This window comes from Daktulosphaira vitifoliae, unplaced genomic scaffold (assembly GCF_025091365.1).
Source record: "Daktulosphaira vitifoliae isolate Bord-2020 unplaced genomic scaffold, ASM2509136v1 Scaffold_2, whole genome shotgun sequence".
Lineage (NCBI taxonomy): Eukaryota > Metazoa > Arthropoda > Insecta > Hemiptera > Phylloxeridae > Daktulosphaira > Daktulosphaira vitifoliae.
In genome coordinates, this window is record NW_026099573.1 from 28,077,019 (window position 1) to 28,090,269 (window position 13,251).

Genomic DNA, 13,251 nt, shown 5'->3' on the forward strand with positions numbered 1-13,251 from the left:
ATACGAATCAGGCGCGCGGGCCGTCGACAGCGAACCAATGTGCGTGCGGTCGATCGGCGTCCGCCACCACCGCTGCGTCCCACCATCCACGTTCGCAGCACCATCGACCCCTCTCCCCCTTTGAAACGTAATATATGTGTGTGTGTGTGTGTAACTTTGTCCAACGATCGAGGCCACACCGATATACACACTTTAGTTTGAACAGCCAAACAGACCGTCGTTGTTGTCATCATCAACACCGCTATCGCGTCGCAGTGTTTGTGAATTCCCCTCTAACCAAATACACACACGAGCTGTTGTCTACGAGCTCATCAACTCGAAAATTTGCTATTAGTGTTTGTTTTTCCAATCGCGTTTTGTTTGATAATATACTGTCCGCTTTTTCTGCGTGTGAATGTGTACTAACGACCGCGACTTTAACGTATCGTACGCGTATCGCCTACCGCGACCTGTTGCCAACGCGTGTGGTGTTCAACTGATGACCATTTCAAAGGCCTCCAGCGTCAACATTGTGTAGGTACATTGTTATACATTTATTGTTAATTATAGTGCGGGATCGAGTATTTTCATTTTCTTGTATCGTGTGATGCGTTCAAGACAGTAGTGAACAATGACAATGCTATCGCAGAAACTGTTGTACTCTGACACGGCAGCCGCGGCCGCGGCCGCCGCAGCTGCTGCTGCCGCCGTCAACGCTGCCATGTATAACTCGTCGGCTGCCGCAGCCGTGGCTGGAGGTGGCAGTGGCGGAGGCCCGGGCGGACCGCCGGGCTCTGCAATGTCGACGCCGTCGCTGTGCTCGCCGCCGCCGCACCAACAACAACAGCAAACGCACCAGTCGGTGTTTTCCGGTAGCAACATGATGACTGCGGCGGCCCTGTCGTCCAGTGGCAACTGCATGTCCGGTATGCAACAGCAGTACGGTGGCAGCATGAGTTCGGCCATGTCAGCCGGTACGTCCACATACGCGGGCCTCAACAGTTCGTCGCCCGTAGTCGGCCCGGGTTCGGCCGACCCGGCCAACGCCCTGCAGCGAGTACGCGCCGATAAAACTTACCGGCGGAATTATACGCATGCCAAACCGCCGTACTCTTATATATCGCTGATAACGATGGCCATACAAAACTCGCCTGTGAAAATGCTAACGCTATCCGAAATCTACCAGTTCATCATGGACCTGTTCCCGTTCTACAGACAAAACCAACAAAGGTGGCAGAACTCGATACGGCACTCGTTGTCGTTCAACGACTGTTTCGTTAAGGTGCCGCGGACGCCTGACAAGCCGGGCAAGGGGTCGTTTTGGACCTTGCATCCGGACTCGGGTAATATGTTCGAAAACGGATGTTACCTCCGCCGACAGAAACGATTCAAAGACGACAAGAAAGAGCTGATTCGACAGCACAGTGGAAGTGGAGGTAACAGCGATGCGCACCATTCGAAAAGCTCATCGCCTATGCATCACGGTAGTGTACAACACGAAGACAAGAAACCGATCATTGACCACCACCACAATAAATTGGGCGGTCTCATGTCCACCACGGCCGATCTGGGTTTCGGGTCTGTCATGCATGGTCACAAGCACGGTCACTTACACCATGACCATCACCACCATCATCATCATGACGATCCGTCCATCATCGGTACCCTACTCCAACACCATCATCATCACCACGGACATCACCAGCAACAGCAGCAACAACAACAGCAGCAGCAAAGCCCTGTGGACTTGTACGCTGCCGCCGCCGCAGCCGCTCATCACCATCAACAGCAGCATGGTCACCATCAGCAGCAGTTACAGCAACAACAATTACAACAACAGCAAGACCAAGAACTTGGCGCCATGGCTCGATGTCATCCGTCGTCCACACATCATTACACGGCAGCCGCGGCCGCGGCCGCAGCAGCTGCTCACCTCAAGTCATCGGCCGCCGCTGCCGAGTTCGCAGCGTCCAATCACCCGTTCTCGATTACACGTCTGTTACCACCGACCGCTAGTGCTGGTGACAATAACAAAGGGTCCTCTGCCGCGGCCACGGCCGCTGAAAAGATGTACGAGATGGCCGCTGCGTCACAGTACGGCGGCGGTGGTGCCGGCGGATATAACGATTACTACCAACAGCATCACCATCATCATCAGGGATCTCTTTATCACCATACGCCGTCGTCGGCTGCGTCCAATTTGTGACATCAGTACCCGCTGGCTTGAGGGAATCAGCAAAATTTGAGGCGTTTATTCAAAGAACTCCAACCAATACTGTACGATGGTGAATTCTGACCATTTAGTGTAATTGTTTTTTTAATTGAATTAAATATTTTCGTTTTTATTTTATCATTAAATCATGTCACCGTAAGTAGTGTGCATAAAAAAAAAAAAAATTGAAGATGCTATTATCATTATTAGTATTATTGCCAACTATTATTATATAGTTTTAATCTCATCAGCGAATTCGCGCTAAGTGTTAGCAACATTATGTATATTTTAATATTTATAGTTGTTATTTTTTTTCATCAGATTTTTTTTTATTTCAAATAATTGATTATTGTTAATTGTGGATAATATGAACACCCGTAGGATATCAAAACCATTACTATGGTGTTATACAAGTAAATTTTACTCGATCATCGAATACTTATTCTTGTTCATTTGTTAGATCATACAAGATGTAGCGGATAAATATTTTTCAAATTCATTATTATTTACTAATTTGAAACCCCGATAAAACTTCGAATCTCCTACTATGTCATATTATATACTGTTCTGTTTTTTTTTTTTATAAGAATATATAGTAATCTCTGTCTAAATGCATAGTAGGGATTTCAAATCTGTACACAATATATATATTTTTTGTTTTTTAAAAAAACTATTTAATAAATTTGGTGTATATTATGTATTTTTTTTATGTTTTTAAACTTTTAGTAGTTGTGTATGTATGTATGTACGTTAAACCGCTTTTGTAATCTTACCTTAAAAAATTATATTATATGTCATGAAAAATGAATTTTTTGTGTGCCGCGGGAAAAATACATGATATATTATATTAACACTGTGTATATAATAATATAATATTGTAAATAAAATAAAGTTATTAATTAATCCTGTTTTTATTTAGCGTTAGTGTTAAGCAAACATTTTCTCCTGAATTTTTTCTTTTACCGACTACAAAATGTCGTATACATATATTTGTATACTGAAAACGACCCAAAATCAATAATAATCATTTAATAATAATGCCTAGATACTGCTGTAATTACTTGACATAACTTAATGCTTTAACAATTAATACAGTTTTAAGTTAATTATGAGTCCATTTTAGTATAGATTTTACTATAAAAAAAAAAAAACATTTATGATCATTTTTTCTTTACACATATAATACATGTACATATACTTTACCGAACAAAATGTGAAATATGTAAAATACTGAACAAAACAATTATGTATGTTCTTTGACATAGCAAAAATTTTCTAAGATTATTGATTGGGTTGGGTTTAACAGTAATTGAATTAATAAAATCAAAAATAATATTAAATTTCTGTTTAAAAAATAATAATTCAAGAGTCGATTTAGCATGTTATTGTTTTTCGTTTAAATTCGACGACTATCATATAAAAATCATATTGGTATGAATATAAAACCTAGCAATTAAAAATAAATAAATATTAAGAATTTTTACTATAAATATACAATGTTCAATATACATTTGTAAATATTAACATTAATAAGAGGACTGTGTTAATTTTACAAATTCAAAATATAAAATATCCTATAGATAAAATTTGGTCCATAAAAAAGGCATATGAACATTTCCGTTTAAAACAACCTTGTTTGATGTTTTGTTGGATAATGTTAATCGTCGCACAATTCAACGAAACGTTCAAGTTCGAATAAAAGTGGTTGTATAATGTGTACAAAGGAGTCCCATTGTTGTTTATCGTTGGACTTATTTTTTCAATTAATTTATCATAAAAAATAATTTTACATGCATCAATAAATGGAAGTGAATTTTATAATCGTGGAAATTCGAACTGATTAAAAGCTGTAATTTTATTAACATAGATTTTACTTTGACTTTATTTTGTGAAAAGACTTTAATTTATGTTAATTTATTTATATATATATATATTAATGTTTTATAAAATATCATGACTATTTTCTTGTAAATAATTTTTTTTATCTTCATTATTTCACTTTAAATAGTGAACTAGTCTTTATTTACACTGAATAAAAAAAAATGTATTAAATAAATAAGGCTTAGTAGGAATAAACTAATCTACTGAATTTTACTACAACTCATTTATGAATTAAGAACTCCAGTAATTAAAATTAACAATAGTTGACTCAAGAAAGTTTATTGTTTGTAAATAATTGCGAATTTTTTTAGACATTTTTAAATGGTGACTATCGTGTTAAATAACTACGTACATATAAACTGTACGGGTTTAATTTATTTTCATTATTTAGCAAAGTTTATTATTCTATTTATCCAAATATTATACTTAATCGAGGTGATACGTGTGTTTCGTGATACGCCCATAATTAATGGTAGTTTAGTAAATTAAAAAATATTTTTGTTCACACCGAAACATTAATAAATATTTTCGGTTTTACATACTTTTAGTATAATTTATCGACAGTTAAATTGTACACAAGTGTTAGAGCGTTGTACAAAATGAAACATTATTACCAGAAGGCGAACAATAAATAGATGTTAAAGCATTTTACATGATTATTTTTATTTTGTATATTAAAATTGTTCTTTAAAATATCGAAAATAAGATGAACAGTTTCGAAAAAGTAATTTTTATGATATATTTTTTTTAAACGACTGCGATAGTAACATTTGTATTCACAAAACTTTAAACATGTGCAAAAAATATGTCACCTGGCTCGCAAAAAGAAAAAAAATTGTCAACTTGTAGAACAATAATTTATAACTCAAAACGACGCTTTTTATTTTATAATAGTAGTTTTTTTTTTTAAGAAATCGACATTTTATAATGTTATTCTACGTGTACCGAGTATACATCATTTAATGTCTACTTGCACAGCGTACAGTAGTACACGGTATTTAACAATAATTATTTAGGCCCTTTATTACTGAGAGTGAATAATGAATTGGTAAAGCTAATAAACTCGGCACAATCAGTGGTTAATGTCGATGGCGTTTGCCTTATTGACTTGTGTTTGCGTTCGCTTTAAAACACAACATATTAATACCGAGTATAAATTTACTTAATAAATTGCTCGGTGTGGTTGTTGAATTGATGATAATATTATGACGAATACACTGGAACGCAAAACATTTAAATTAATGTAGCTGTGCCCTTCTGATATCCGCAGATTTTATATGCTCATAAGTGTGTCGTATTATTATTGGAAACTTTTCCCTGCGCTTTTGTGCGCTCCAAGTCATTGTATAGACAATCAAGAGTTACACGTCCTGATGTCGTGTGAAAAGACAAGATATTCTCGGCACCGATAATCAGAGCCACTTCTGGCGGTTTTATTTGGGGGCACGTTAAAACAATAGGAGGTTCCTGCTGATGGCAGCGTACCGTGTGATCAATTTGTCGTGGAAAGCGACTGTTTAAAAAAATTGACGGAGGTGCCTCTACATGTGTAATGTAATAAATATACGAGTGTGTGTACACAGTTAATATTAGCAAACACACCACGGCAACGTCGTCGACAGTCGAGTACAAGAGTGGTTTTTAAATAATAGGCTTATCTGTGTTGCTTGTGCTTAATGTTTGCATTTCATATCTGAGCAACTCGGCCCGAGATAAAACCGCTGTTCCGGCCATTCCTCTCTATTGTAATGTGTGCGTGGCACCGGGTAAAAGATCACTTTTACACAACGTAACCGTGGAAAATTTAATGTTATTATATATATATGTATTTAACGAGTGACGAAAATGTTTGCTCTTTGTACTCGCATTATCTCTTCATAAAACACAGACGGTGCAAGAGGCGTGTTAACAATTGTGTTGTGTTGGCTATTTCGTCGGCAGCGAGAACCTCTCACGTGTACGCGGGGAGAGTCGTGGAAAATAACATTCTCGGCTAGTGTGTGTCGCATTCCTGATTGTTTTCATATTATTATCATTTTTTCCACAAACACCGTGGGCGTTGCTGTTCCATCGCAATAAATCCAAAAAAACGGACGCACGTCGGTCACAACGCGTCATTATTGTTTAAAAATAACATAATAAACGNCACCGTGGGCGTTGCTGTTCCATCGCAATAAATCCAAAAAAACGGACGCACGTCGGTCACAACGCGTCATTATTGTTTAAAAAAAAACATAATAAACATGTTGGTCAGTGCTTTGGCAAGGGGGAAACGCGTGCCTTTTTGTTTGACTTTTATGCGCAATAATAGTCCGAGTCACGATGATTTTCGTTTAGCGAGGCCCATATGTCGCCTTCGGTTCCAGTCAATGGTTATCCTCGTACACCTGCACGCCCCCGCCGATTAACGCGTCGACGTTTTAATTATTTTTAAGTACCTACGGGCAAACAACTCGGCGTTACCAATACACTCCGACCGTAATGTGTCGGCCAGTTCGATATGATTGGTGGTGGTGGTGAGTCATGTCAACTACGACCTCATCTCAAACGAAAAAAAAATAAATTCGCCGATAATTAGAACGGACCGCCCGTTCCACCGGAACAGTAATCGCGTTGTTTGAATAACTCGACGGCACGAATAATCCAAATGCTTATTGTCAGAGAACATCAGGTACGGGACACCGTCCGAAGGCCGTGTCCGTGTAGAATTTTCGCTTGGGTCGGCCGACTGCGAATCAGAGTTTATTATCGTTGTGATGAGCATGTACGCGGATTTGTCAGACGGACGGTTCGGCTGCAGGGTCCCCAGTGGCCGCCGACGGGTTGTGTAAACTGCATTTATTTGCCGACGAACCGCCGGTTGATTGCCAGCCGGGCATTGTGCCGCTCGGATTCCCCGCGGTAGTGAGCGGGCGGCAGAGCGAAATCCCTCGATGCGAAAATCTCGGGGCATTCACTGTCTCCTCCCCTCTTTTCACTCGTTCTCCCCCGAGCCGCTACCGTTAAACGCCGCCGCCGCCGACGCTGATGATGATGATTAACGGCGTACTAAACGGGTGCGGCACGGGAGGAGCTGCAGTAGGCCGCACGACCGCCGCCTAGGAACCGTTCACCGCCGCCGACGGGTTATTATTTTGATCTCTCCAATCTGTTCCGTGATGAATTAATTACGTCTAAACCTAAAAGGGAGTGGAGGGCGGACTACCAGTAGGAAACCGGACGGCAATCGACCGAGTGCGCCCCTAACCGCTTGCGCCCGTATAAAGTAGTTTACATGACGAGGGGGCTCCGCGTATTGTGTACACATTATACCCGTCGTAGTCCCCCGGGACCGAACATAATACGGTGGTCTATATATGCATATATTTCTATCACTGCTCCGAACGATGGCTTTTGATTTCCAGTTATTATTATTATTATAATCATCGACGCCGTCGTCCTAATTAATACCGTACACATGCGTACACACAAACGCCGCGTACGTGATGTACTCGCGTTGGTTCCGAGAAGTTCCCATTAAGACAGCTTAAAATAATTAAGCGTTTCGCCTTAAGGACCAATAAGCCTTACTTATGCGCGCGATAAACTCGATGGCGTCCCATTACGTCCTGGGCGCTTAACGCCTTAGTCTTAATTTATGTAATCGCGTCCTATGACTTACCACGACACGGACGGAAATTATGCCAAACTCTATCACTTCCAAGAGGCCGACGTAATCTTTAAACAAACGCGTTAGATCATTTTCAAATACGAACGTGTTTTACAATAAACAATAATTTTGTCCTATTTACAGAGCAGTAAATCTTTATGAATGTCGAAAAATATTTTCAAATATAACGAAAAATATGTGACGGCGTATAACGTCGCTACACATGACTCGATTCTTGTTAAAAAACAAATTATTCTTCGACGTTTTATTCAAATGAATTTCACGTATGAAAATATTAGTCGTCACTTGACCTTATTTAAACTGCTCGTGCCAGTGAACGACGTTTCGAATACCCTTTTGATGTTAAACGTAAAAATTCAGTGACATATTAAAAACGTTAAATAACGTTTATAACATGACGTCATACGATATATACTCAAATATTAAACGCAAATTATCTCATTAATCCGATCTGTGGTTTATTTAACTATTTTTTACTAAACACTGTACAAATTTAAGACAAATATCATCTTTTAGTGTGGTACGTCTATAATAAAATTTTTAATAAACAGGTTTTACTAGCAAAACAACCAACTGTTTTGTTATTCAATAAATTCACTGGTTTTACTGATTTAGTATATCAATACACTGTATGATTTGTATAGTATACATATAGTCAGGCACGTAGATATGGGTGGGCCTGGCCCCCTTAGATTTAATGTGATTTAATGATTTAATGCCCCCCCAAATTAAAAATTCAATTATTTTTACGAATTATCAAAAACGTGANATTTAGAATTCAATTATTTTTACGAATTATCAAAAACGTGATAGGCCTTATATACATTGAAATTATTATTAATTTGTGATTACTATTGGGTAATACAGTTATTATTATGGCTGTATTTTCATTATTATGTTCATAGAAAACAACGTTATTTGAAAAAGATAACGTTCTAGACGTAATAATAAATGGAATAGCAGTTACTCCAAATGTGGTTGTAGGTAAATTTTTTTTAACTCTGGTCCAACAAATGATAACAAACTACCAAGTATCTGCATTGATTAGATTCTAGTTGATTACAAAATTCGATAGAGTAATACTCTATGAAAAATTGTTTGATAAATCTTATCTTTAATCTGTTTCTTTTTTTATAATTCAGTAGTTACAATAGATAATTTATTTGTTTTTGTTAATTTGTTATTTGCGTGCTCTAAATAATAGTAATAAAAATATGACTAAAAAAAGGCAGGAATTGTTTTTAATTTTAAATAAAATAAATTTTACATTGTTTATAATTTATATTTATTTAAAAAATTATTTCTAACTTATTTGTTATTAGTATTTAGGTATAAATTATTTTTTCTTAATAGCTTAAAAGTTGAAAAATTAAATCAGCTTATGTTCACATCATTATTTTATTTATTTTTCACAATATGAAAAATTCATCCTGATAATGAAGATAAAAGTATTTTTTTTTTTTTTTAATAATAGGTACTATCAATTTTTTATAATACTGTAATAATTAGTATACTTTATACGAAAACAATTTGTTATTAACCAACCAATGGCAAAATTTTAAACTTGTAAGATTCATAGAATGGGATACTGTCTAAGGAGGAGTGGAGGGAGCCCCCCCACAAGCTTTTCATAGGAAACAAATTATCGAAAATAATACAAGGGCCCAAAATTGTCGGTCCCTCCAATAAACATTTTCTGGCTACGTGCCTGCATATAATAGATAGTATACAATTCAGATGAATATATTAAGTTTAATAATATAAGTACATAGATTTTTCGTTATTTTTGTTTCCTTACTTAATATTTGATGAACATTCGTTTTTTTTTTTTTTTACTGTTTCAATAAAACTAATATATTTACATTTGTACCTAATTGTTACTTGGTAAAAATTGAATACCGTCAGAAAGAATTCTGTTATAAGACTAAAAAAATAATCATTACGATATGATTTTTTTTCAAGATCACTTAGTATATAATAATAAAATTATTTAATAAAAAAAAATTCCCGTTTTAATTTCATATTTTATATCAACATGAAAAGTTTGCATGTGTAAAACTTGACAATATTATATCACCCGTTTACTATTGTTATCATTTCCATATTAATTATAAATTTTTATATGATTATATACACAAGTGTCAATAATAAATGGTAAATTTGAATATTGAACTCGTACTTAGCTAACAGTGCTTTGCTGTTAAATGTTCGGTTTAAGAGTAAAAAAATTGTATGTGTTTGCGCGGTCCACATTTGTTTAATTAGAAATTATTTTTATTGATAAGCCAACATGATTGTATTATAAAAAAAAATTCTTTTTATATGAAATTTCGCAACATTTGAACAGTTCTAACAAATCATTCATGATCGCACGTCACTAGGTAGGGGATGAATCGGGCCAAGTCTCCACCTCTTCGGGTGATGTGTCATGTAGGAGTGGCGCACGTACAGACCTCACACAGGGCCGCCGTTTTGTCAACAACTCTCGCGCAATGGCTTTGGAAACGTCGGGCCAAAAACAGGAAATATTATCACATGCATTCACATGGCGCACAAAACAAACAACTAGTATTCGGTGTATTAGTGATGGGTCACATACGCAAGCAGGTGACGGCAGTGGCGGCGTTTAAAGACAAAAAGATTGCCAGGTACTCTCACGTTGTGCTGTGAGCGCGTTGATCAAACATTCGAGTAAAAACGACAGAGACGGAAGAAAAGGTTTGGTTAGTGTTAAATGGGTAGATAAATAAAAATATAATAATAATATTGTGTACCGCCGCTTCCGAAGCGGTTTTATACACAAAGAACATGTATTATTTTTGTACGAGGGGTGGGGGCTGGAACAACTACCCGAGTAGACGGGGCGCGGATACGATGCATACTCGTCGGCGGAGGCGTAAAAAAAAAAAAATAATAATAATAACAATAATAAACCGTCGGCGGTGGAGTTGCGACCACTCGAACGCGTTGTATAGTTATACATAAATGTATAAAGTGGTTTTCGGAGATGGTCACCCTCAGGACGGCGATGACGTATAAATAAAAGAGTGGCGCGTTTAGGGGTCGGGGTGTGCGTAGCTTATTTATTGTTTTTACATTGCGTTGACCGTACGCGGTAAGTGCGCGAATGAAAATATTATCAATAATAACACGAGTTTTATTTTGCGGGGGAGGACGACGTGTGGCGAACACCTAACGAAAGTTCCGTGTGCTCGGCAACGCATTCAATGAAAACTGTTCAAGTTGAATTTAAGAGTGGCACAACTAAGTAGGCGATTAGTGCGTGTAAATATTTGCGCTGGCATTTGTAATTATTATTGTAATCACTCGAAGCCATGCTCACACAGTAATTAATGATTATTTTTAAACTTTGTCGGAAACCTCTGTGGAATTTCAGCATCCTGTAAAGGGATCTATAGACAGACGCTACTGCAAGAGGGGTGGTTCGAGTAATGCCACGCCACCCCACTCAAAATAAATACATTAACGATTCGTCATATTCTGAAACTAGTATTTTCAGTTGGTAACTAAAAAATATTACGGTCTTGTGAAAGCATAGGCTCGCGCGCGAGTAAACCTGTTTCTAAGGCTACTTTTGATAACACTATCAGAATTAGTGTAATCGCACCTTCTTCCGAATCCGCGCCTGTCTGTAGACACACGAAATTTTATGAAATTCTTTACTTATAGAAATCTAATTGAATCCAAATTGATATTACAATTCAACAGAAATAAATCACAACAATAGTTCAGGTTCAACAGCCAGTAATTAAAAATGCATTCAATTTAGAAACTGCCGAGTACGATCAAAAAAGTATTGGAATCAACGAGGAACTTATTTAAGTGTCAGTTTTGAACAAAAAACGATTTTTCCTGGTAACTATAGTTGTTGTGAAATACTAGTATTAAATATTCAAATTAAAATCATTTGAAAAAGCGACATACCCAAACAATGGCGGTTATTAATTATTATAAAAAATTGTAGTCTTAACACAAATAGTAAATAAAAGGATAACGGAAAGTTCAACTTATAAAGCTGACAAAGTCAATTAATCATAGAGTAAAAATTTGTAGGTAAACCGTAATAAATCATATCTACATTTTTATACATTTTCAAAAGAGCCAAAAAGCTGTCGAAAATGTTTTTCAACGATTCAATGAATATGAATAATATATTTTCTTAATTGCATTGTAAGAGAATTATTAGATTATAAATTAAATTATTTCCAATTAAAACAATAGCGCAGATACGTCATATATTCTCGAAATTAATTAATAGTTACACGTCATTTAATGAGGAAAAACTACATAATATATTTGTAGCGGAAATAATGATTTTGCAGTTACCGTGTTTATTAAAAAGAATTACGCGCAAGGAGATTTTACTTAATTCCAATGAAAAATCTCATTTTTGTCAAAAGTATTAATATGGTTTACAATGGTTTTTACAACGAAATATTTCATGAAATTGATGTATAAAATTTTAAATTCAACCTAATTTTCTCTACCGTAAAAATTATAACAAATGAGTACCTCATTTCAATGACACCTAATACATGAAAGTTCTATAACAGAAGAAGAATCTGCAGTCATAGAGTTCAGTGTTGTCATATGGTACGAATCAGGTCGGCTAACATGATAATTATGCCAGTAATAAGGTGCCCATCGAATTAAAAAATAAATGTTATAATCTGTACTATCTTCATTTCTAACTCAATGGAAGATCTTATTACTGGCCAAATTATCGAATTTCACTATCAAGATTGAACCATATGGCATTCCTGACAAGGACTACCAGTCTAAATACTAAGGTAATTTTATATACGAATTCAAACGGGGGTAGTTTTGAAGATGATTAATGGGAATATTAAAGAACAATTAAGGGTCTATCTAAAAAATTAGTTCTATCGAACAAATTACTATGCATGTCAACAAAAAATGATGACTGCGAAGTAACTCCTCGAATCTCGGAAATGTAAAATTTATCTTGTATAAGTTGATAATCTTCTGGGAGTCATGATAGCTCATTTGAACCTAGAAATGATATTAAATGAGTATGAATTAGTAAAATTCTTGTATGACAGAAATACCAAGGCAGTGATATTTTTTATCATATAAAAAGAAACATGTAAATTGAAACAAAAAAACATTTATGTTAATAAGCAAAAATTATCAATCGTTTGAAATCAAACCAATTTAAAACATAAAAAAAAATGTTTATTTTAATCTTTTATCCGTTTCATTTTTAAGATGTAGGCATAGGATAGCTTTATGAGTTTTTCAGAATGCCCTTTTAAATTAATATCCCTGATAATAGGGATATTACCCCTTCGAACCACCCTTAAATACGCTCATGCATTTTATGTTTATCTACTTGAAAAATTATTAGTTTACATATATAAAATATAAACAAATATTCAATACTTTTAATGATTTGATGAAATTTAAATACTTTACTATGTCTTTTTGGTTAATTGTTAAAATTTCTAATCTGTTCCGGTATTATTTT

General features: G+C 35.9%; 1 protein-coding gene across 1 annotated transcript; it reads left to right on the forward strand.

Annotated features, from left to right (window-relative positions):
- Nucleotides 1-150: 150 nt before the first annotated feature.
- Nucleotides 151-3,094, forward strand: LOC126898715 (silk gland factor 1-like). The gene has a single exon (XM_050673016.1). It carries the CDS (start codon nucleotides 611-613, stop codon nucleotides 2,183-2,185), a length of 1,575 nt encoding a protein of 524 aa, XP_050528973.1. The 5' UTR covers nucleotides 151-610; the 3' UTR covers nucleotides 2,186-3,094.
- The last annotated feature ends 10,157 nt before the right edge of the window (nucleotides 3,095-13,251 follow it).